Raw genomic sequence first — 26,069 nt, forward strand, 5'->3', positions numbered from 1 at the left:
AAAAAGCAGTTTTGACAATAATATGAATATTTCCTTTGGTTTATATAAATTAGATCTATTTATAATTAATAGAATTTGGGAAGAATATAGTAATATATTGGACAAATAATAATTTTTAAATTTTTTTATTTCTTGGGTAGAATAGTTTGTTGGTGGGTTGTATGAAGGACCTGTCTAGTTCGGCCGGCGGGCCTGCTGTCTCGCGTCAGGTGTTTCGTTGTTGTGGGATCTGATGCTTTACTTTCATTGTTCCTTGATAATGTGAGTAGTTACGAATGCGCTTGGAACTTCTCTATTCTTTCACAGTGGTTTCTTTTGCATAATCTGAAATCACCTGTTTACTGTGATCTTATTGCGCATATATTATATTATATATATATATATATATATATATATATATATATATATATATATATATATATATATATATATATATATATATATATATTTAAAATTAAGTCCTTTCTAAAATTTTCTCTTATACGTTTAAAGACATTTTTTTAATTAGTGTTAACGTAAAAAAATTTAATTTTGCACCAAAAGAATCTTAGAAAACTTACCTAACTTTATTATAACAAGAACAATTTATTTTAGCCTAACCCAACTATATATATTTTAGATTTGTTTACATTAATTTAATACTAAACAAACACAGGGAAATATATTTTTTTTCGTTAGGTTCAGAATGATTTTGGCGAAATTATTGCATACACAGATTTTCGCTTGTCCTATATGGCAAGATGAGCGTTACTATTTAAGCCAAGATCGCAAGTTCTGCCTATTCGGCACGACATAGTTAAAATAAAATGTGACTTTTTTATATTAATACATTCGTTTCTTTCAGGAATGCGTAGTTTTATATCGAAGAGGAATAATATGAAGGGAAGTGTGTTTCTGCATTACCTAGCTCAAGTTTTAACCAACGACAGCTCTCATGAGGATCTTACATCAATGCTTCTCACTATCACAAGAAGGGTAGCCACTGAGTACGAATCAAGGAACACTAACAGAGCACTCTGCAACAACAAACAGATTCCCTACACGGTATCGACGCTTATGCGTCAAGTTCGCTTTTATCCCAAATATTTATGAATTAATATTATACCTTGTACTTTATCGAGGGACACAAAATTTTACACGTACTACATAATGCCTATGCACAACCAAAACATTATTTAGAATTCTTCATGAGAGAATAAATGCAATGACAATTTGTGCCGACAAGCAGAGTGCAAGACTGAAAAAGATTTATCTTCAGGTTTTTCGACAAACATCACGAGGCGTTCGCAGCTGATTGCTTGCTCTCGAATTCATGATATGAATAGTGGTCAGCAGATGTGGGAGATGAGTGCATTTTATAGTGAGCTCAAGAGACGAGGTTCATGGCACGTCTTATAGAGATCATGGGGTTTCAAGGGAGAGAGACGAGTAGACAAATAGGCCATGGCATCCAAGTCCATTTCGAAAGTGTTTTTGCATAAAGCGCGTAACAATATAAACTTTAAATTTTCATTAAAAAAAGTCAGTTGTATGCAAAAAGGTAAAAGCAAATTAAATAAAATAAAATATTAGGTTTATTGTTGAACCTTTAATTTTTTGGAAAGCAATTTTGGAAAGCAAAGCCTCATCACTGAGATGATGACGCTTTAAATAACCATACATAATGTGACAGCATGACAAATGGTGACATACTTGAAATACTTTTGGAGTAAAGGATGAAAACGCACGGAACTGGAAAAGCAAATTAAAACTATTTACAATGCAACATACGTACCACAAACATTTCAAACTGGACCAATCCACTGTTGTGACCAACAGATTTTACATAAAATTTTTAACTTCCTTAAACCAGACTGAACTTCTTGCTGCATTATTGTAAGATACAACTGATATGGCTAATGTTCCTCAGATTAAAAGTTCTAAGTTTCTATTGGGTCAATATTTACTGTAACTGCTCGGACACGACACGAGAGTCATGCAGTACAAATATTTATATTCTGAGCCACTGGGGAGAAAACTTTTTATGGAAAAATCACAAAAATACAAATAAATCAACTTACCGTAACTTAACCTGCATTTTGAGTTAAATACCTGGTTAGGTTGGGCTAGATTTTTTTCTTTTGGGTACCAAAGACTTTTACACCATAGTTTAAATGCATTTAATGTTAAACTTGTTTAATATTTCAGAGGTTACGTATTAGAAAAACGATTAACCTTCACCCCCCGCCTCCCTCTATACAAAAATTATGCCTGTGATGAATGGTTTGAAAAACCGACAAGTTGAAGATTGAGACACTTATGCAGCATATGGGAATCTTTATTCAGGAAACGTTTCGCCACACAGTGGCTTCCTCTTTGTATTGGACTGATGAAGCCACTGTGTGGTGAAACGTTTCCTGAATAAAGATTCCCATATGCTGCATAAGTGTCTCAATCTTCAAAAATTATGCCTGTTGCAAAACCCAGTGCTATTACCGATATTTTTTTTAGAGCCCTAAGTCAATGAACATTTCGTTATTTATGTTTTTTCTTATATAACATTCTGTATGGGGACCATCAGATGAGTTAGTTTCCGGAAAGAAGTTGGGAGAAAGTTGTTTTGAAATTACATTAAGAATATGAATTACTAGCAGGTTTTCAGATCAACACATCCACTGCTTGCTGGAAGCAGTGAAGGTGTTCATCTGAAAACTTACTACTAATTCATATCCTGAAAGACCCTCCGAGCTTCGGAGTCTGCTTGTCATCACCATCAGCGCCTCCCTACTGCTGTGCTCCCCTCTCCTGTGCTACCACAGTATTTTGCCACCATCTCTCTGTGCTGAGTTAGTCCTTGCCCTGTTTACGGTATACGATTGACAACATTCATCTTCAGTGCTACATTTTATGTCCCCGACTTCCCCGCTCTCCTTACTCGAGAGTCCGTTCGATCGTTTATTTGCTCGGTAGAACAAACGGCACAACGAACAGAAGATACGGCGAGACAGAAATCACAGAGGAAGGCGAACACAGAGAGGGAATAACAATCAGCAGTTAGCATCGCTAAAGTATCTGGTAAAGAAATGTGTTATGCTAGTATTCTTCCAAATATTTCTTACCAGACGTTATGATGAACGATGTTAAATATCCCTTCACCATTGATTAAAGTTCTATCTTCATTTTTTTTCGCCATATCGTCATTAAAAAAGAATTGCTTGCTAGTCCCAAGGAAAAGAGCAGAAAAGAAGGATGCAGAAGCAGCTTTTTCATCAAGCAGCACGTGAAAACCAGCAGTGAAGCCACTGACCACTGGTAAGACAACTGCACCTGCCCTTCGAATACAAGTTTATTCCTAGACGATGGACCACGTCGACCCATTCTAAAAAAATAAGTATCCCTAGTAAGGTTCATAAATCTTTTCATTTAAGAGCAGCAGGTATGATCTGAACTTTTGGCTGGAATATTCAGTTGTGCAGAATTTAGTATATTGCTTTCCCTGTTGAACTTAATCAGTAGAACCGGGGTCATAGTCAGTTTTCACTCAGTGGCCCAGTTTTTTGTAACAGTCTAGAAGCTGTACAACTTTGTTTCTGTATGCGTTGTGAATAACATGCTTATAAAAAAAACAGGGAATTTTACTCTTTAAAACATCCAGTAGAATTAGAAAGAAAATTAGACCCAAGTTGGGCCTGTCAGAACACTGTCAAAATAACATTACCAACACTTTTTGTAACCCTAATGAATATCAAATGCACATAGGGTAACAGACACAAGAACGCTATACAGTCTCATGATCACTTTCACAAGGATGAATTTTTTGCAAATCACGCAGTTTACTGGAGTAGTGGTAAGAATGAATGGAAAAGTGTTAGAACCCGAGGATGAGGTGGATAACCTAAAGGTGAAATATGACTAAAATGCTTAAGACTATTCACTTGGCAAATCTTGCAAGCAAGGCAGCGAAGAAGCTAATAGCAATAAGGTGCATCTCGTACTAGCTTGACAGTCGAGGCAGCAAAACTTCCAGGCACATGTACTCTTACACCTTCAGTATGTTCCATTTTTTTAATTATCCGCCCCCATCTCATCTACGACTTCTAGACTTAAACTCTTTCCTTGATCCAACGTGGATATTTCTGTCATTTCAGCACATGTAGAGATGTGGGTAGCCTTACTGTTGAGTACAAGTCCAGGTATCACACTTTGCTCCGTAGTGCAACACTGGCAGCAAACTACACACTGACTGTACCTTCTCAAGAATACGTCATCTGATGTCATTCCTTCTTAGAATGACTAATCTGAAACATGTTCGTAGAGGATAACAACGAAGAAATAAAAGAATTCAGTTGACCAATTTAAATCACTGGCTAACAAATGGCTCCAATTTCATCCTGTACAGTATTTGTATGTTTCATTACTATAAAAAAATAATAAAGGTTAGGCTACGTAAGGCTTTGAAATGAGCTGAGATACCTAACAGTTCTTAGCGTGTGATTACGAGCTGGCAATATTAACGAAACGCTAAAAACTATTGTTAAATGAAAGGAAGGAGAAAAAACAGAGAGAATAATGTAGGCTGCTACTAGCAAATAAATATCCTCAGTTTCAAGACTAACTCATTACAAGTATTTCCAAACTGATCAGCGAAAATAAGCACAAAGCCAGAAAGTATATCACCAGGTATAACAAGCGCAAGACAGCGTGAATCAACATTCTGAGGAAAATTATGAATTTGTGTCACCTTGCGTCGGAGCAGAGAATGTCCCAGGAGAGTTTATTACGTCAGCCGTCAATTAGGGCGACAATGGGCAGTAAAATGAATGACAAAAGACCCATCACGTCAGTTGAGGTGCTGAGCCACAAGGTCTGCCCTCTGATATGTGTAGTTCATTATCCTTCTGCACACTCCTACGGCTATTTTTCTTTTTCTTAGCGGCGCTCAAGGCGCATATTCTAGGACTTATTGAAGGTTCGACTGCGCAGATATTTCAGTTTATATTCATAACTGGTTATCTTCACTACAGTGTGAATGTAATATTTTCAAAGAAATTCTTTGCAAACACAGCTTTAACAGAACAGTAAATTATGTAGTTACATTACTTACTAGCTGTTCATTCTTTAGTACACAGTACCTCTACCACACGGTCAAACCCCAGATAAGTATGGACGCCTAACATTATCCAGGCGTTGTTTTCCCATAATTCAGAGCATCAAGCAATGTTCAAGTTATTTCATCTTATTTAGCCTCATGCACTGACAGATATTTTAATGTATAACAATCTACAAACGAGGAAAATTATTTGCAAATAATATCCCTCAGACAAGAACAGGACTCGAACCTACGAACTCTTTCGTTGCAGAGGGCTAAGGTTCGAGTCCTGCTCTAGTCTTAGAGAAAATGTTTGTAAACAATTCCGTCAGCAAATTGCTTAGCATTATGTACATCCAGTGTTCTGCCGATACCAATACTTTACCTATATATTTTTATTCTTAAATTTATAATAATTGAATAAACAAATGGGTGGACGAAGGGCTCTAACCGCGGTCTGTAAATTGATAGCCTGTTACTCTGAGTTTATAATGACTATGTTTGGTATATTAAGGAAAGTTTACTGCACAACGGGTATTAAATAACACAGTTAAATAACTTAATTTCTCTGAGATAATATCATTGTTCGTTATTTGGACTATTATGTTAGTTTCTAGTTGTCAAAGGTACTTGCCGATAGCGCAAGCGTATGTGTAACTCCCAATCGTGAGGTAGAGTGTTAATGTTGATATATTTAAGAACACATGTAATATTAATATTTTAAAAAGTATCGGCTGGTTTAGACCGTTTTTCAGATACCGAAAAGAATGGCCGATACCGATAATCTGAAACATACCTAATACACACACACACACACGCACACGCACACGCACAGGAAGTGGAATAGTTTGGGAAGCGATGTAGTGGAGGCAGGATCCATACATAGCTTTAAGCAGAGGTACGATAAAGCTCATGGTTCAGGGAGAGTGACCTAGTAGCGACCAGTGAAGAGGCGGGGCCAGGAGCTTGGACTCGACCCCTGCAACCTCAACTTGGTGAGTACAACTAGGTGAGTACACACACACACACAAAATGGTGTGGGTGCCTCAGAGCTAATTTCATTCTACTTCCCGTTTGGTTTACTAGCCTCCACAAGCAATAATATATATATATATATATATATATATATATATATATATATATATATATATATATATATAGAATGTCGTGCCGAATAGGCAGAACTTGCGATCTTGGCTTAAATAGCAACGTTCATCTTGCCATATAGGACAAGTAAAAATTTGTGTATGCAATAATTTCGCCAAAATCATTCTGAACCTAACGAAAAATATATATTTTATTGTGTTTGTTTAGTATCAAATTTCTGTAAACCAATCTAAAATATATTTAGGTGGGTTAGGCTAAAATAAATTGCTCTTGTTATAACAAGGTTAGGTAAGTTTTCTAAGATTCTTTTGGTGCAAAATTAAATTTTTTTACATTAGCATTAATGAAAAATATATATCTTTAAACGTATAAAGAAAATTTAAGAAAGGACTTAATTTTAAATGAGTTCTTGCTAATTGACCAGTTTTACATATTCGGCACGACATATATATATATATATATATATATAATATATATATATATATATATATATATATATATATATATATATATATATATATATATATATATATATATATATATATATATAGTATTGTAACCACGAAGGAGTGGTATTTAATCAATAACAACAACACTCGGATCACGGTGCAACACACAGCTCTGCTGAATGCATTATTCTTGTAGAATTGTATGGTCCCGTGGGTTAGAGCATCATGAATTTTCGCTCACCATGAGGCGGGCTAAAACAACACGTTTCGATCCCCCGGTTAGTCGCAATGTTGTTATTGATTAAATGCAATGTTTTCCAAACTTCAACTCGGAATCTGAAAGTTCAATTTGTATTTCGTCAGATATAAAGGATGTCACACAGGATATGTACAGTGTAGGTTGTATTTCTCTCAATTTATGTATGCTGAGAGCTTACCTTGATCTTTCTTTTAAGAATAAAAGTATCGGTGTCTGCTTGTGAAAAAGGTTGCTGTGCAAACTTAATGATTATCGTGTAATCGATAAGATTTAAACCCCATTAACCAACAAATGATGTCATGAGATATACAGTATACACCAGGAGGTCTCTCTCTCCCAGCATGTGTTTTAAAGATTTAAATATTCTTGCCTGATGATGAAAAGATCGATAGGCTTTATTAAAGCCTTTTAATAAACCAATCCCAACCTGGAAAGCAACATAAGTAATCTTTATATTAATAAATGTTGTTAAACAAACTGCAGTGGTGTATTTTACGATTTATTGCATTGTGTAATAATAATTAGCTAAGTGCTAAACCCGCGTGTGTTGTTCAGGGCAGTAATGAGTAGTGGGGTAGGCTCGATTTTGAGTCTATTAATCACGAGAAAAAACAAATCCTAAGGTTACTATCATTACCTATATGTTTAAAGGCGTTTCAAATGATTATAAACAGGACGTCATGCAGCCCCTGAGGAATAAGAGGCAGTCAGGTTTGATCCGAAGAAGAAAAGAGCATTGCGAACTCTTTGAACCAAGAAGCCTTCATTTGCATTAAGGCATTGAAATTTGAAGGGAAGTTGTTTTAGAAATGTTTGCAAAAATGCCTTTGGTGGAACAATGCTTAAGATTAGAGGATAAACATTAACAGCTCAGTGTACTGCTGGTGGGCAATTTGTGGCATTTTCTTAATTGTTTTATATATATGGCCCACAAATTATTTAAAATTTGGTCAGTACGAAAATTATGTAGGTAGTTACTAAATTCAGGCTAATAATTGCAAGATATTTGGTAAAATTATGTGTAGTAGGATATAGCTTAAAGTACACAGTTGGTATTTGACATAAAGGAGCTTGCCCTTATCATTAAAGTAAACACACACATATATATGCACATATTGGTGATTACAGTTTCTTGAGTATACACAAAAAAACAATTTCAAATCTATGTATGATCGTCCATGCTCGCCGATCATTCATAAATGAACAAGGTGGTAAAAAAAAAAAATTCTTGCAGTTCAGCCCAAACAAGTGCTAGGTCTAGCAAACAAGTGCTAGGTCTAGCAAACAAATGCTAGGTCAAGCAAATCAGAGAACAAGGAATACCAGATACAGTCAAATACTTCCTTGTTCAATACAACATGGCGTAATATGATAACACTGAAGTGATAAAACAGGAGGAACCACTAAGGACAATCGATCACTGCTTCCCCGTATTTGATTACACACTGGAGGCAACAAAATAGAATAAACGAAAAGAATGGAATAAATGGAAAGAATGGATGAAATAGAAAAAGGGCATAATAGCCTAACATATCAGATGGGAAAATCAAGGAAAGCAACAGAGCTTTTACTAGAATTTCAATATATGAAATAAAAGAAAAATTCACTTTCCTTCCTCAATATGAACTGAGCAAACGGAAATTTTCATTTCAGTAAAAAGAAATACTAATACGAAAAAAAAATCATAGGTCAATATGAGATGCATTAAAATAAAATTATGAACAAGAGCCCAAAAATCAACTCAGGATAGAAAACATCACATACAATAGTTTCATCAGTAGGAAATTAAATTTAAATTCTCTGTTTTTTCAGAAAGGTATATGGGGGTCATTCACTAAGGATGCCAGAAATATGCAAGGAACACAGCCAATATAAAATCTAGAATTATTCACAATCGCAGTAACTATCGGAACTGAAAAGTCCTTGTCATACGATCCTAATTAACATATGTAAACTTACTTAACAGTAGGCACGTGAAACATCAAAATCAGAGAGAAAAAAGAAAAACACCCTCAGTGGGTACCAAAGCACGGCAGAAATGCTATACAAGCTACTAAAGTAGTTGTGTGTGTGCATATATTATGTAAATATAGGGAAGTACCACAGAATATACAATATAGGGGTGGTAGCAGAAGAAAATATCCCAACAACTCTGGGAAGAGCCTTGAGGTTTCCCTGAAGTACGTTTATTTTCCTCAAAGAAGAGAATAAACATCCCATTCCAGTTCTAGAGGTGGTACCTCCCTATTATATATATATATATATATATATATATATATATATATATATATATATATATATATATATATATATATATATATATATATATATATATATATATATATATATATATATCGACACCATGCCCAGCCCGTTGCAGCTCACAAGCCTGCCATTCCCATTAGGCCCCTTGGGGCGGGGATGGCAGACCAGAGAGGCCTAGCTTGTGGCTAGGCCTTTGGACAGTTGGTCCCAAAGATGAGGAGGTACTTGTGCCTCCTCCCATGGGTGACTTCGGTCTCAGACACTCCCAAAAGAGGCAGCCGACCACTTGGAAAAGGCCCGGGCCGGGAGAATACCGGCGAATCTTTAATAATAATAATAATAATAAAATTATATATTATATATATATATATATATATATAAATATATATATATATATATATATATATATATATATATATATATATATATATATATATATATATATATATATATATATATATATATATATAATAGGAGAAAAAGTTAGCATATGAGAAGTTTTTACAAAGTAGAAGTGATGCAAGGAGGGAAGAGTATATGGAGAAAAAGAGAGAGGTTAAGAGAGTGGCGAAGCAATGTAAAAAGAGAGCAAATGAGAGAGTGGGTGAGATGTTATCAACAAATTTTGTTGAAAATAAGAAAAAGTTTTGGAGTGAGATTAACAAGTTAAGAAAGCCTAGAGAACAAATGGATTTGTCAGTTAAAAATAGGAGAGGAGAGTTATTAAATGGAGAGTTAGAGGTATTGGGAAGATGGAGGGAATATTTTGAGGAATTGTTAAATGTTGATGAAGATAGGGAAGCTGTGATTTCGTGTATAGGGCAAGGAGGAATAACATCTTGTAGGAGTGAGGAAGAGCCAGTTGTGAGTGTGGGGGAAGTTCGTGAGGCAGTAGGTAAAGTGAAAGGGGGTAAGGCAGCCGGGATTGATGGGATAAAGATAGAAATGTTAAAAGCAGGTGGGGATATAGTTTTGGAGTGGTTGGTGCAATTATTTAATAAATGTATGGAAGAGGGTAAGGTACCTAGGGATTGGCAGAGAGCATGCATAGTTCCTTTGTATAAAGGCAAAGGGGATAAAAGAGAGTGCAAAAATTATAGGGGGATAAGTCTGTTGAGTATACCTGGTAAAGTGTATGGTAGAGTTATTATTGAAAGAATTAAGAGTAAGACGGAGAATAGGATAGCAGATGAACAAGGAGGCTTTAGGAAAGGTAGGGGGTGTGTGGACCAGGTGTTTACAGTGAAACGTATAAGTGAACAGTATTTAGATAAGGCTAAAGAGGTCTTTGTGGCATTTATGGATTTGGAAAAGGCGTATGACAGGGTGAATAGGGGGGCAATGTGGCAGATGTTGCAGGTGTAGGAGGTAGGTTACTGAAAGCAGTGAAGAGTTTTTACGAGGATAGTGAGGCTCAAGTTAGAGTATGTAGGAAAGAGGGGAATTATTTTCCAGTAAAAGTAGGCCTTAGACAAGGATGTGTGATGTCACCGTGGTTGTTTAATATATTTATAGATGGGGTTGTAAGAGAAGTAAATGCGAGGGTCTTGGCAAGAGGCGTGAAGTTAAACGATAAAGAATCACACACAAAGTGGGAGTTGTCACAGCTGCTCTTTGCTGATGACACTGTGCTCTTGGGAGATTCTGAAGAGAAGTTGCAGAGATTGGTGGATGAATTTGGTAGGGTGTGCAAAAGAAGAAAATTAAAGGTGAATACAGGAAAGAGTAAGGTTATGAGGATAACAAAAAGATTAGGTGATGAAAGATTGGATATCAGATTGGAGGGAGTATGGAGGAGGTGAATGTATTCAGATATTTGGGAGTGGGCGTGTCAGCGGATGGGTCTATGAAAGATGAGGTGAATCATAGAATTGATGAGGGGAAAAGGGTAAGTGGTGCCTTTAGGAGTCTGTGGAGACAAAGAACTTTGTCCTTGGAGGCAAAGAGGGGAATGTATGAGAGTATAGTTTTACCAACGCTCTTATATGGGTGTGAAGCATGGGTGATGAATGTTGCAGCGAGGAGAAGGCTGGAGGCAGTGGAGATGTCATGTCTGAGGGCAATGTGTGGTGTGAATATAATGCAGAGAATTCGTAGTTTGGAAGTTAGGAGGAGGTGCGGGATTACCAAAACTGTTGTCCAGAGGGCTGAGGAAGGGTTGTTGAGGTGGTTCGGACATGTAGAGAGAATGGAGCGAAAGAGAATGACTTCAAGAGTGTATCAGTCTGTAGTGGAAGGAAGGCGGGGTAGGGGTCGGCCTAGGAAAGGTTGGAGGGAGGGGGTAAAGGAAGTTTTGTGTGCGAGGGGCTTGGACTTCCAGCAGGCATGCGTGAGCGTGTTTGATAGGAGTGAATGGAGACAAATGGTTTTTAATACTTGACGTGCTGTTGGAGTGTGAGCAAAGTAACATTTATGAAGGGGTTCAGGGAAACCGGCAGGCCGGACTTGAGTCCTGGAGATGGGAAGTACAGTGCCTGCACTCTGAAGGAGGGGTGTTAATGTTGCAGTTTAAAAACTGTTGTGTAAAGCACCCTTCTGGCAAGACAGTGATGGAGTGAATGATGGTGGGAATCGGCCAGCAGTGTGATGATAAATATATATATATATATTATATATATATATATATATATATAATATATATATATATATATATATATATATATATATATATATATATATATATATATATATATATATATATATATATATATATACAAAACAATTGCAGGCAGGCGATCTTAACAATGCGAGACACACACATACACACACAAGTTATCCATAGATGCAAAGGTGGGAATGTACGAGAGTATAGTGGTACCAACACTCTTATATGGGTGTGAAGCATGGGCTGTAAATGCTACAGCAGGAGGAGGTTGGAGGCAGTGGAGATGTCGTGTCTAAGGGCAATGTGTTGTGTAAATGTTATTGCATAAAATTCGTAGTGTGGAAATTAGCAGGAGGTGTGGAGTTACTAAAAGTGTTAGTCAGAGGGCTGAAGAGTTGTTGAGGTGGCTTGGTTATTTAGAGAGGATGGAACAAAGTACAATGACTTGGAAAGCATATAAATCTGTAGTGGAAGGAAGGTGGGGTAGGGAAACTTCCTTGGAAAGGTTGGAGGGAGGGGGGTAAAGGAGTTTTTTTTTTTTTGTGCGAGGGGCTTGGAATTCCAGCAAGCGTGAGTGAGCATCTTACAAGTGAATAGAGATGAATGGTTTTTTGGATCTGACGAGCTGTTGGCAAGTATAATGTCTTCATTTTAAAGGAGGGGCTTGTTATAGAGGCTGTTTGGAGTGACATAACCCGTCGAATCCGAGCGCCTCTGCAAAGACAGTGATTATATATGAATGATGGTGAAAGTGTTGAATGATGAAAGTTTTTTCTTTCTTTTTTTTAATCACCCTGCCTCGGTGGGAAGCGGCCGACGTATTAAAAAAAATACACATACATACAAGAGCCTCTGCATACATACTGATCTTCTAAAAACGCAAATTTTGGAGGCACTAAACTACAGACCACCATCACAAATATGCAAACTTTGCACGAAGTGGAAAAATTGTAAGTAATAATTAGTAGACCCCCCTGGAAAACAATAGCAGAAAATAAGCAAGAGTTCAAGAGGAAATCTTTCCTCTATTATCTGACTATTTTGTGTCACAATAACAAGGAACTGACAAAAAAAAAAGATGGATGGACTGCATATGTGTAGACTATTTAAAGGTCTGTAAAAGATACCACACAGTAAACTAATCTAGCACCAGGGAAACCCGGCTGGAATGGCTAGGAAGTCAATGTTTAAGGGAACTGAAGTAAAACAGACAATAGAGAGCGGGAGTGATATAATAGACGGAATAATGTAAAATGTAAAGTACTAAGAGGGCCAGATCTTGGCAATCTTTGCACTTAACACTTACATGTACTAATAATTGGATATACGTACATCCAAATATTAGTACATGATAAATAGTAAATGAAGAGAATAAGGACAAAAATTTATTTCAAGATGTTACAGGAAGAATTCAACTGGCTGTAGGAATGGTCAAGAAAAATTGCTACTGGAGTTGTCTAAGTACATACAAGATTATAAAGATGGGATCTTGAGATAGTAAGCCAGAAAAAGAAATACCACACGAGAGCGAAGCCACAGAAAGTACCACAACGGAGGGACGCCAGAAAGATGCCACTTAAGAGGAACGACAAAAGACTAACATCTGAGGGTGACGTCAGGGAAGAGTACCACCATACCGGGAATGATTGAATCTTTCAAAGAAAAGGGCCTAAGATGGTCGTTCGAAATCTCTCCTCCGAAGAGCACGTAAATAGAATAACATCGGTGCCATATAGAAAGCTGGAATATACAAGAGCCTTCACAAACCTGAAGGAATCATTCAAAACAGCGTACACAGACTATGTTAGACAGATAATGGAGGTATGCGACGCCACCATGAACTCTAAGTAAAAACGAAGAGAGATTTGCTACTTAGATGATCCCAGAACTGCTAGTGCTGGAATATGAAAATGTGTTAAAAGATTTCGTATGATTAAAGGATCGAAGAACTTGAGTGGGCACAATCCCAGCTTTCGAGATAAGCATAGATAAAAACAATAAATTGTGAGAGATTATTCGAGACGATTATTTTAAATACACAGAAAGCTACCACTTCTGTCAATGCACAAACCATTCAAGAGACAGCAGCGACAAATCCAGTCCAAACACAGACCTGCTACCATTCTTGTCAATACACATACCTGCTACCATTCTTGCCAAATACACATACCTGCTACCATTTTTGCCAATACACAAATTTGCTACCAATGCAGTCAATATGCAGTCCTGCTTCCATTCCAGTGAAGACAGACCCGTTACCAATCCAGCCCAAAAATGTTTGCCTGGCAAAGCACTCCCTGAGACGATGATAGAGGAAACGGCAATAGTTGAAATCCTAGCATAACGAATGCAAACTGGTCAATGAGACTCAACCCTTTTGCAGCGTAGCACACTTGACTGTACTGGCAGGTCGTGTTGTCACCCCACACTACTGCTGCTGAATTACCTGGCTTCTGCAGGTTAATCCACGCGTTATCTGCAAGAGTCGCAAAACAGTGAATGGAACATTTCACAACGCCCGGGTTGGAACAATTCCCAACGCTTCGGGTTGGAACAATTCAAAACGCTTCGGGTTGGAACAATTCCCAACGTTTCGGGTTGGAACAATTCCCAACGCTTCGGGCTGGAACAATTCCCAACTCCTGGGCTGGAACAATTCCCAACCCCCGGGCTGGAACAATTCCCAACCCCCGGGCTGGAACAATTCCCAACCCCCGGGCTGGAACAATTCCAAACCCCCGGGCTGGAACAATTCCAAACCCCCGGGCTGGAACAATTCCCAACGCCCGGGCTGGAACAATTCCCAACGCCTAGGCTGGAACAATTCACAACTCATGGCTGGAACAATTCACAACTCATGGCTGGAACAATTCACAACTCATGGCTGGAACAATTCACAGCTCATGGCTGGAACAATTCACAACTCATGGCTGGAACAATTCACAACTCATGGCTGGAACAATTCACAACTCATGGCTGGAACAATTCACAACTCATGGCTGGAACAATTCACAACTCTCACAATCTGAAGACGAAGCTTTCTACCCTCCCTGACTGTTATGAGGTCACAATTCTTCATCTGATGTGTTGTGACTAATGATCCAAATATTCTTTATAAACTCATGGTTAGAAATGTAAAAAAAGATTAATAGCGATAATTTAAACGTTATATAATTTTTTCGAGCACATTCTTCAAGGTGAAAAGGCTTAAAGTGCTTTCAGATTCACAAAATGTGCTCGATTTCTAACGGTGGCCTGCGGTCTGGTGGCAAAAGCATTCGCTTCATACGCTGAGTGTCCGGGTTCGATTCCCGGCAAGGATAGAAATATTGGGCGTTTCCTTATACCGGTTGTCTATGTTCACCCATCAGTAAAATGGGTACCTGGGTGTTAGTCAACTAGTTTGGGTCGCATCCTGGGACAAAATTGATCTAATTTGCCTGAAATGCTTTCTTTATAGCAGTATGTCATTGATGTCAGCTAGGACTGTATACCTTGTACATGTACTTGTAAAAAAAAGATATTAAGGTTATAAGAGCCAGAAATGACAGCCTGTTACTGAAAATTGACTCGTTGCCTTAGGAAAAAAAAAGGCTTCTCTGTCTCTCCCCTGGAATTCTACTATTTCTTCATATTGGTTGTTCTGTGTATATATATATATATATATATATATATATATATATATATATATATATCTATATATATATATATACATGTTATTGTAAAAATTAATAATTGTGTACCTAAAGAACCTTAGAAAACTTACCTAACCTTATTATAACAAGCGCAATTTAGTTTAGCCTAATCCAACTAAATATATTTTAGATAAGTTTACAATAATTTATTAATAAACAAACACTATGAAACAGTTTTTCGTTATTTATATATATATATATATATATATATATATATATATATATATATATATATATATATATATATATATATATATATATATATAATATATATATGACATACTTAGATTCAAAGCGACTACAGCGTTGTACTGAGCAATTGTCTTGAGTATGGCCATGCGGTGTCCTGGGATGCTAGCACACAGCTCTACGGCCTTGCTAAAGTTAAAACTGCTCCGGATGATGAGGTAGAGGAAGTTATCTGAGCCCACCACGTATGAACTACCAGCTTCTGTGACTGAAAGAAATACTGTTAATAGTGTGGCGAGCTAAAGATTGGCATCCTACAGAAAATCTCATACTTGGTATAGACCGAGAAATTCAACCGTCTTCAGTTTCATTGTTGTCGGTTAATAAAACTTTACTATAGTCGTCGTCCATCATTGTTTAACCTAACTGAGAAAAGCAGAAATTCGCGAAATCGAATTTAGAGAAAAGTGCACACGCTGACGAGAAAGTGCTACTGGTAGCTTATGCTCACTAGAATTCACATATACATTATTATATTTAAATATTTTTTAAATTATCAGAGATATTATTGAAGACAGGACACCACCAGCATATCTTTACTTTTGTAGCAAAAGAAAAAAGTAACGCGAGCGCACTCACTCACACACACACACGCACACACACACACACACACACACACACACACACACACACACACACACACACACACACACACACACACACACACACACACACACACACACACACACGCGCGCGCACACACACGCACACGCACAATGATGAGGTGGAGAGAGGAGACAGTGGAGAAGCAAGCGATTACATAGCGGGAACACTTCAGTCTGGAGGTCCCAAGGTGGTAATTGCAGTGATGTATAACCCACCACAGAACAGCAGGAGACCAAGGCAAGAGTATGACGAGAGCAATAGAGCGATGGTTGACACACTGGCTGCAGTGGCCAGAAGAGCTCATGCATGCAGGGCAAAGCTCCTCATCATGGGTGACTTTAACCACAAGGAGATCGATTGGGAGAACTTGGAGCCATAAGGGGGGCAAGATACATGGAGGGCTGAGATGAGGGAGGTGGTACTGGAAAACTTCACGTACCAACATGTAAGGGACACTGCAAGAGAGAGAGGAGAGGATGAACCAGCAAGACTGGACTTAGTATTCACCTTGAGTAGTGCAGATATTGAGGACATCACATATGAAAGACCCCTTGGGGCCAGCGATCATGTGGTTTTATTAAGCTTCGAATACACAGTAGAGCTACAAGTAGAGGGGGGAGTGGGAATGCCAGGACGAATGAAGCCAAACTACAAGTAAGGGGACTACACGGGAATGAGGAACTTCCTGAACGGGGTTCAGTGGGACAGAGAACTGGCAGGGAAGCCAGTTAATGAGATGGTAGAATATGTAGCAACAATGTGCGAGGAGGCTGAGGAGAGGTTTGTACCTAAGGGTAACAGGAATAATGAAAAAGCCAGGATGAGCCCATGGTTCACCCAAAGGCGCAGGGAGGCAAAAACCAAGTGTGCTAGGGAATGGACGAAATACAGAAGGCAAAGAAAGGACTCAGGAGAATAAGGAGAGCAGTTGTAGAGCCAGAAATAAATATGCAGAGATAAGAAGGGAGGCCAAACGACAATATGAAAACGACATAGCAGCGAAAGCCAAATCTGACCCGAAACTGTTATGCAGCCACATCAGGAGGAAAACAACAGTCAAGAACCAGGTAATCAGGCTAAGGAAGGAAGGAGGAGAGACAACAAGAAATGACCGTGAAGTATGTGAGGAACTCAACAAGAGATTCAAAGAAGTGTTCACAGAGGAGAAAGAAGGGGCTCCAGAAAGACGGAGAGGTGGGGCACACCACCAAGTGCTGGACACAGTGCACACAACCGAGGAAGAAGTGAAGAGGCTTCTGAGTGAGCTAGATACCTCAAAGGCAATGGGGCCGGATAACATCTCTCCATGGGTCCTGAGAGAGGGAGCAGAGGCGCTATGTGTACCCCTAACAACAATATTCAATACATCTATTGAAACAGGGAGATTGCCTGAGGCATGGAAGACAGCAAATGTAGTCCCAATCTTTAAAAAAGGAGACACATGAAGCACTAAACTACAGACCAGTGTCACTGACATGTATAGTATGCAAAGTCATGGAGAAGATTATCAGAAGAGTGGTGGAACACCTAAAAAGGAATGATCTCATCAACAGCAGCCAACATGGTTTCAGGGACGGGAAATCCTGTGTCACAAACCTACTGGAGTTCTATGACATGGTGACAGCAGTAAGACAAGAGAGAGAGGGGTGGGTGGATTGCATTTTCTTGGACTGCAAGAAGGCGTTTGACACAGTTCCACACAAGAGATTAGTGCAAAAACTGGAGGACCAAGCAGGGATAACAGGGAAGGCACTACAATGAATCAGGGAATACTTGTCACGATGACAGCAGCGAGTCATGGTACGTGGCGAGGTGTCAGAGTGGGCACCTGTGACGAGTTGGGTCCCACAGGGGTCAGTCCTAGGACCAGTGCTGTTTCTGGTATTTGTGAACGACATGACGGAAGGAATAGACTCCGAAGTGTCCCTGTTTGCAGATGACGAAGTTGATGAGAAGAATTCATTCGATCGAAGACCAGGCAGGACTACGAAGGGATCTAGACAGGCTGCAGACCTGGTCCAGCATTGGCTCCTGGAGTTCAACCCCACCAAGTGCAAACTCATGAAGATTGGGGAAGGGCAAAGAAGACCGTAGACGGAGTACAGTCTAGGGGGCCAGAGACTACAAACCTCACTCAAGGAAAAAGATCTTGGGGTGAGTATAACACCAGACACATCTCCTGAAGCGCACATCAACCATATAACTGCTGCAGCATATGGGCGCCTAGCAAACCTCAGAACAGTATTCCGACATCTTAATAAGGAATCGTTCAGGACCCTGTACACCGTGTACGTTAGGCCCATATTGGAGTATGTGACACCAGTCTGGAACCCACACCTAGCCAAGCACGTAAAGAAACTAGAGAAAGTGCAAAGGTTTGCAACAAGACTAGTCCCAGAGCTAAGAGGTATGTCCTACGAGGAGAGGTTAAGGGAAATCAACCTGACGACACTGGGGGACAGGAGAGGTAGGGGGGACATGATAACGACATACAAAATACTGAGAGGAATTGACAAGGTGGACAAAGACAGGATGTTCCAGAGATGGGACACAGCAACAAGGGGACACAGTTGGAAGTTGAAGACACAGATGAATCGCAGGGATGTTAGGAAGTATTTCTTCAGCCACAGAGTAATCAGGAAGTGGAATAGTTTGGGAAGCGATGTAGTGGAGGCCGGATCCATACATAGCTTTAAGCAGAGGTATGATAAAGCTCATGGTTCAGGGAGTGACCTAGTAGCGACCAGTGAAGAGGCGGGGCCAGGAGCTTGGACTCGACCCCTGCAACCTCAAATAAGTGAGTACAACTAGGTGAGTGTACACACACACACACACACACACACGCGCGCGCGCACACACACACACACACACAAACAAACAAGAGAGCACCTTAAGGGGCCTAGTCTTTGCCTACGTAGTTAGAATTACTGAGTAGGGTGATCAGTTTCCTATTGTCAAGAACTCGTTAGTATTTAAACTAAATTTACGTATGCATGCATATCTAACCTGCAACCATAATAGGTTAACCAGAGGTACATAACGGATCTCAGACTAATTGTTTTAATTGGTACCGACTGTGATGCACCAATTCATGGACCCAAATACCACTTACAGGTACTTTAAATAAATTAATTTACATTTTCCCATTAATTCATTAAATATTATGTTTACCAGCTTAACAAATTTGGAAAATCTAAGTGATTTCATTTACAGCACCAATAATACCGTAATATAGAGTATGGAATTTTGGTTTCCTTCATCTTTCTCCTGATTCTGTCTGGCAAGTGGGGCCGTGCTGGCATGGCCCCAGTTCCTATTCTTTTTTGCTTACTGACGCTCGAGTTGGAAGGAACATGTATTGACTTGTTCCTCCACTTCGTTTAGATTTTAAGGCTAACCCTGAGTGTTTGTAATATCCATCTTTAAAGAGGACCTAGTACTGAGTGCTAAAGCTACTACCGTCAACTGTGGCTTGTGTGTGTGTGTGTGTGTGTGTGTGTGTGTGTGTGTGTGTGTGTGTGTGTGTGTGTGTGTGTGTGTGTGTGTGGTGTGTGTGGTGTGTGGTGTGTGTGGTGTGTGTGGTGTGTGTGGTGTGTGTGCGCGCGCGCGCGCGTGTGTGTGTGTGTGTGTGTGTGTCTGTGTGTGTGTGTGTGTGTGTGTGTGTGTGTGTGTGTGTGTGTGTGTGTGTGTGTGTGTGTGTGTGTGTGTGTGTGTGTACGTACTCGCCTAATTGTGGTTGGAGGGGTCGATTCATAGCTCCTGGCCCCGCCTCTTTACTGATCGCCACTAGGTCCACTCTCTCCCTACTCCATGAGCTTTATCATGCCTCTTCTTAAAGATATGTATGGATCCTGCCACCACTACATCATCTAGACTATTCCACTTCCTGACGACTCTGTGACTGAAGAAATACTTCCTAACATCCCTCTGACTCATCTGAGTCTTCAACTTCCAATTGTGATTCCTTGTTGCTGCGTCCCATCTCTGAAACTCCACGTCCCTCTCCACTTTGTCAATTCCCCTCAGTAATTTATATATCGTTATGTCCCTCTATCGCTCGTGTCCTCCAGTGTTGTCAGGTCGGTTTCCTTTAACTTCTCCTCGTAAGACATGCCCCTGAGCTCGGGGACTAGTCATGTTGCATTATTATTATTATTATAATCAAAAAGAAGCGCTAAGCCACAAGGGCTATAGTCATGTTGCAAACCTTTGCACTTTAATTTCTTGAAGTGCGTGACCAGGTAGTGGTGCCAAACTGTCTTGAACGATTCTTTACTGAGGTGTCGGGAACGCTATTCTTAGCTTTGACAGTCACCCATATGCAGCAGCAGTTGTCTGTATGATGTTTGCCTCGGATGTGATCGGTATTATACTAACCCCAAGATCCGATTGAATTCTAATTAGCTGCACTTCGTCTGCAAAGAGGGACACTTCTGTGTCTATCCTTTCCGTCATGTTATTCACATATACTAGAAACAGCACCTCTTCTAGGACTGACCCCTGCTATTCACAGGCACCCACTAACACCTCGGCACGTACCATGCCTCCTCGTTACCTTCCTATCAGGTATTCTCTGATCCACTGCAGTGCCTTCCCTGTTATACCTGTCTGATCCTCCAGCTTTTGCACTAATCTTTTGTGTGGAACTGTCAAAAGCCTTTTTACAGTCCAAGAAAATTCAATCTACCCACCCCTCTCTTCCTTGTCTTATTGGCGTCACTTTGTCAAAAAATTCCAGTAGGTTTGCGACCCTTCTCTGAAACCAAGCTGGTTGTGAATAAGCTCATTCCTCTCTAGGTTCTGTGTGCGCGCGTGTCTCACTGTCTCAAAGTCTCACTGTCTCAAAGTCTCACTGTCTCAAAGTCTCACTGTCTCAAAGTCTCTAACTCGCTATCATAATGAGTGCTGATGTTTTTAAGTAAACATGCAATGTTAATATTTTCTGTTTAACCGATACCGTAGAAATAACTGATAACGGGCTATACCGATACTTTGGTAAATCCTTACTAATAATCCACGAAAGAAAATTTGAATTAAGTTCTATTTGTTGGGCAGTTCGGCCTGATTGACCAGTTCGGCTTGTTAGCCGAGACATGTACATGTCGTGCCAAATAGGTAAAATTGGCCAGTTAGCAAGAACTCATTTAAAATTAAATGCTTTCTAAAACTTTCTCTTATACGTTACAGATTTTTTTTCATTTATGTTAATGCAAAAGTTAATCATTTTGTACCAAAAGAACCTTAGGAAACTTGCCTAAACTTATTATAACAAGCGCAATTTAATTAAGTCTAATCCAACTAAATATATTTTACACAAGTTTACAATAATTTAAAAATGAACAAGCACAATGAAATATATTTTTTTCGTTACGTTCGGAATGATTTTTGCGAAATTATTGCACACACAAATTTTCGCTTGCCTTGTTCGGCAAGAACAGATTTGCTATTTAAGCCGAAATCGCAAGTTTTACCTATTCGGCACGGCATATATAACATACGCATACATACATTAGCATGAAGAAAGTTTAAACCTGCTATCATTATGTATGAATATTTGAATTACTTACAAATGTAGCTGCTAGCAATACTAACCATTCCAGAAGTAATATGTAGACAACTTGTCTGCAATGAGGCTTGAATTAATGGGACCCTTGTTTGCCAATTGACACACTACGTTGCCAGTGCTAACCTCTGTGGCAGCAGCCGCTGAGCAGTGGGGGTCTGACCAGCAAACTCCACGACACTGGCCTGTTCAGGTTGTACGTACACTTATTTTTAGAGAAGATACGTGTAACGTTTCGACTATACAGTAGCATTCATCAGTTGGATGCAGAGGTGGCAAAAACTGCAGACAGCAGAAGTATAGAGGTAAAGATAAGGGGCTGATTACATCTTTACTTCTATAGTGTCACATATCTGCCTCTGTACCAGACTGATGATGCCTTTTGTGTAGGCAAATCGTTTGGGAATAAAGATACCTAATAGTAGCACATGTATCTTACAGTAGTGTGCATATTAACTGCGACAGGAGTATATTTTGCTATTTTCTCATATGTCTTAGTCTCCAGCTTAATGTAGTTTGAGTTCTTCTCTTTTCATAAGAGTTTGCTACTGACTTCTGGCAACCATCCAGCTGTTCTGTTACTCTGCGACTGCCTTCAGTTCTACAATAGATGTTGCTCTGTAAGGGTGCTCTATGAGTGAATTTAGTTTCGAAAGATTCTCCTCTTCAGTTCATAATGTCTGCTGAAATTCATGATCGATGTTACACCTAGGACTCGTGCAAGTATTGTAGCTCTTAAAAAACCTGCCGATTTGAGTATCAGACAGATCGCCTAAAATATGAGCCTAACAAAGTCAACTATTGATCGGATTGTGGAGAGAGCTGACGGCACTGGTGATTGTTGAAGAAAACGCAAGACACCTCACGATGACAAGCTTATCATGATTAATAGTGTGAAGGATCCTAAGACAACCAGCAAACATTTACAGATACAGATTTGGCTTCAGCTGGCATAAATGTTGATTCTTCAATTCTTGACGAAGTCTCCTTGCAGTTGGTAGAACTGCCATAAAACCGATAAAAACAATTATTTACTGCTACTATGAAGAAAAAACGACTGCGGTGGATACTCGATTAAAAGAGATGGACGAGAGATAAATGGAGGAAAGGTATATTTTGAGCTGTGAAGTACATGGGTACAGATCAGTGGAATGGGAATGGACACATTCAGCAACCGCCATAACACTCACCTAAGAAGCTATAGGGTAGTTTTACAGCTAAAGGCCCTGGACGGCTTTTTATTGTTAAGGGAACGCTGAGCAATAAATACAAGGCAATCCTGGCAACTCATGTGCTTTCCACTGTGTATAGACACTTTCCTGCTGGAGAAGGCATTTTCCAGCAAGATGATCTTCCATGCCACATTTGCAGAAAAATGCCGACATTCTTCGAAGAGAGTGGCCTAAGCGTTCTAAAGTGGCCTGGAAACATTCCTGATATTTGATATATCTGTCGTATCATTGCCGTGTATTCTTCAAATAAACATTAATTTTCCAAATATCTTATTTCATCACTCCCAATTAATATGCACACTTCTGTACATATCTATTTGTCAGTATTTAATACCATTTTTATACTGATGCAGTTGTTAATAATAGGAGACAACCAAGTGAGTCACACTAACGTAAAGTGCGTCTTGCCCTCAATGCGGTGAGATGTAGTTGGTTTAATGCCTTACTTGAACAGAAATAATAAGAAGGGAAACTTAAATACTAAGACTGTTTCACTATAGCTTCATATACATCGATTAATTGATAAGCTGCTTCCCATAGCTCAGAAAATTAGCCACGTTGTTAATAACAGTGGACCTCTAGAAAGTCAAAGCCCTAGATTCTACCGTAGTGGTCCATTAAGTGAAACCTTGAGTTAACTATTCCATCATCACTTAGCTTTAACTACGTTTTGAAAACATATTGGCTTAAAATTTTCAGTCGATATACGTCAACACCTGTTACTAAACTGGGTTAGTCTAGTGATTAGCTGGGCTTGTGTCGAAGCTGTTGGTGTCGAAGCTGTTGGTGTCGAGCGGACTGTGTAAGGGTTGAGTGTGTTCATGTGCAAGACATGTGGAGCATTATTTTTTTTTAACGAAAATTTTCGCCTGCGTAATAGGTAGGCGATTACAATAACGGAGACAGTAGAAATAAAGAGGTAATTTTGAGATTAGCAGCTACTCAGCTTTGTCAGATAATCTTCGATCAAGAATAAGGGATTGATCAACTCTAAATTACCTCTCCATTTCTTCTACTGTTTTATGCTTTGTAATCCTGTCTGTGTTCAACTGCTGAAGCCTGGAGCGTAGGCGAAACGTTTCGTCAATAAAGATGTCTAAGTGCTAGACATATGTCTTACTCACCAACTTGACGACAGCGGGCCTGTCGGATAGAGTGATCTTGTCTCTGTGCAGTAGGTACAGGGTGAGTTGGTGTCTGGGTGGAAGACACAGGTGGGTCTTGGTCAGTAAGGAAGGGGTGGGTTTGTTTATAGGTGGCAAACCTAAGAGTATTTGGACCATTGACTAATCAATGGTCCAAGTCGGACCGAAACTTTGTCAAGTTCCTTTCTCCTGTGCCCGGGTTATTTTAAGTGTTGTTCCCGCCATGGTATTGTTCCTCTTTGTTCTCTACCTAAGAGTATTAGTAAAAAAAATGCTGCACATAGAGCACAAGCATCGACATATGAATTATAAACAGGTTTCTCATATCATAAATATTAATAATTTACTTTTGTTTTAAGAAGGACGATATTAGTTTCAGGAACATAGGAAAAGACTAGAAAAGGAATAGGTAAAAATACTTTGTTTTATTGGGTGTGAATGTATGGGTAACTTACACTTGGTTGTCACGTTGAGGGTCAAGTATGTATCCAGGGTGTTCAGTGATGTTCCTGCTGCTATGAAGATGTTTCCCAAGACGTTGTTCGGGACGTAGACAACTGACGGTACTCCTCCCGTCACTAATGACGCCATCAACACTACCGCCATCAACAATATCAGCGAGTTTCTTCCTCCTTTCGCATTTATCCCTGCCATAGGGTTTCTCCCTGCTATCAGATATGTTCCTGCCAGAGTCATTTCTGAAGATAAGTGAGAAAATTATCCTAATTTTCTAGAGAAATGCTAAGATTAATATCACATTAATAAGGAAGCGCGAAACCCGTATAGATCTTTGAGCACCTGAGAAACGTAAGCTAAATAAGGTTTGATTCAAGGAATTTTTCTAATTCCGCTGTGGCAGCCATCCCAACTTGGCTGTGGCAGCCATCCCAACTTGGCTGCGGCAGCCATCCCAACTTGGCTGCGGCAGCCATCCCAACTTGGCTGCGGCAGCCATCCCAACTTGGCTGCGGCAGCCATCCCAACTTGGCTGCGGCAGCCATCCCAACTTGGCTGCGGCAGCCATCCCAACTTGGCTGCGGCAGCCATCCCAACTTGGCTGCGGCAGCCATCCCAACTTGGCTGCGGCAGCCATCCCAACTTGGCTGCGGCAGCCATCCCAACTTGGCTGCGGCAGCCATCCCAACTTGGCTGCGGCAGCCATCCCAACTTGGCTGCGGCAGCCATCCCAACTTGGCTGCGGCAGCCATCCCAACTTGGCTGCGGCAGCCATCCCAACTTGGCTGCGGCAGCCATCCCAACTTGGCTGCGGCAGCCATCCCAACTTGGCTGCGGCAGCCATCCCAACTTGGCTGCGGCAGCCATCCCAACTTGGCTGCGGCAGTCATCCCAACTTGGCTGCGGCAGCCATCCCAACTTGGCTGCGGCAGCCATCCCAACTTGGCTGCGGCAGCCATCCCAACTTGGCTGCGGCAGCCATCCCAACTTGGCTGCGGCAGCCATCCCAACTTGGCTGCGGCAGCCATCCCAACTTGGCTGCGGCAGCCAACCCAACTTGGCTGCGGCAGCCATCCCAACTTGGCTGCGGCAGCCACCCCAACTTGGCTGCGGCAGCCACCCCAACTTGGCTGCGGCAGCCACCCCAACTTGGCTGCGGCAGCCACCCCAACTTGGCTGTGGCAGCCACCCCAACTTGGCTGTGGCAGCCACCCCAACTTGGCGGTGGCAGCCACCCCAACTTGGCGGTGGCAGCCACCCCAACTTGGCGGTGGCAGCCACCCCAACTTGGCGGTGGCAGCCACCCCAACTTGGCGGTGGCAGCCACCCCAACTTGGCGGTGGCAGCCACCCCAACTTGGCGGTGGCAGC

The 26,069-nt window shown here is 40.2% G+C and overlaps 2 protein-coding genes across 2 annotated transcripts in view; one reads left to right on the forward strand and one right to left on the reverse strand.

The window, feature by feature from the left end:
- Positions 1-843: 843 nt before the first annotated feature.
- LOC128701503 (caspase-1) lies at positions 844-5,463 on the forward strand (the record flags this gene model as incomplete). Its single annotated transcript, XM_070091939.1, is given in 1 exon segment — positions 844-5,463. A coding segment is annotated over 1 exon segment (249 nt), but the record flags the coding sequence as incomplete, so codon positions are not given.
- LOC128704023 (uncharacterized) overlaps positions 4,815-26,069 on the reverse strand; it is a 40,744-nt gene continuing 19,489 nt past the window's right edge. Inside the window, exons 2-5 of the mRNA XM_053798954.2 lie at positions 24,699-24,941; positions 21,896-22,051; positions 15,732-15,905; positions 4,815-4,954 (exon numbers count right to left, since the gene is read on the reverse strand). Coding sequence (XP_053654929.2) covers positions 4,815-4,954; positions 15,732-15,905; positions 21,896-22,051; positions 24,699-24,939 — 711 coding nt within the window. The 5' untranslated portion in view covers positions 24,940-24,941. The remainder of the gene's footprint in view (positions 4,955-15,731; positions 15,906-21,895; positions 22,052-24,698; positions 24,942-26,069) is intronic.

The sequence above is a fragment of the Cherax quadricarinatus genome, chromosome 37 (genome assembly GCF_038502225.1).
Source record: "Cherax quadricarinatus isolate ZL_2023a chromosome 37, ASM3850222v1, whole genome shotgun sequence".
NCBI lineage: Eukaryota > Metazoa > Arthropoda > Malacostraca > Decapoda > Parastacidae > Cherax > Cherax quadricarinatus.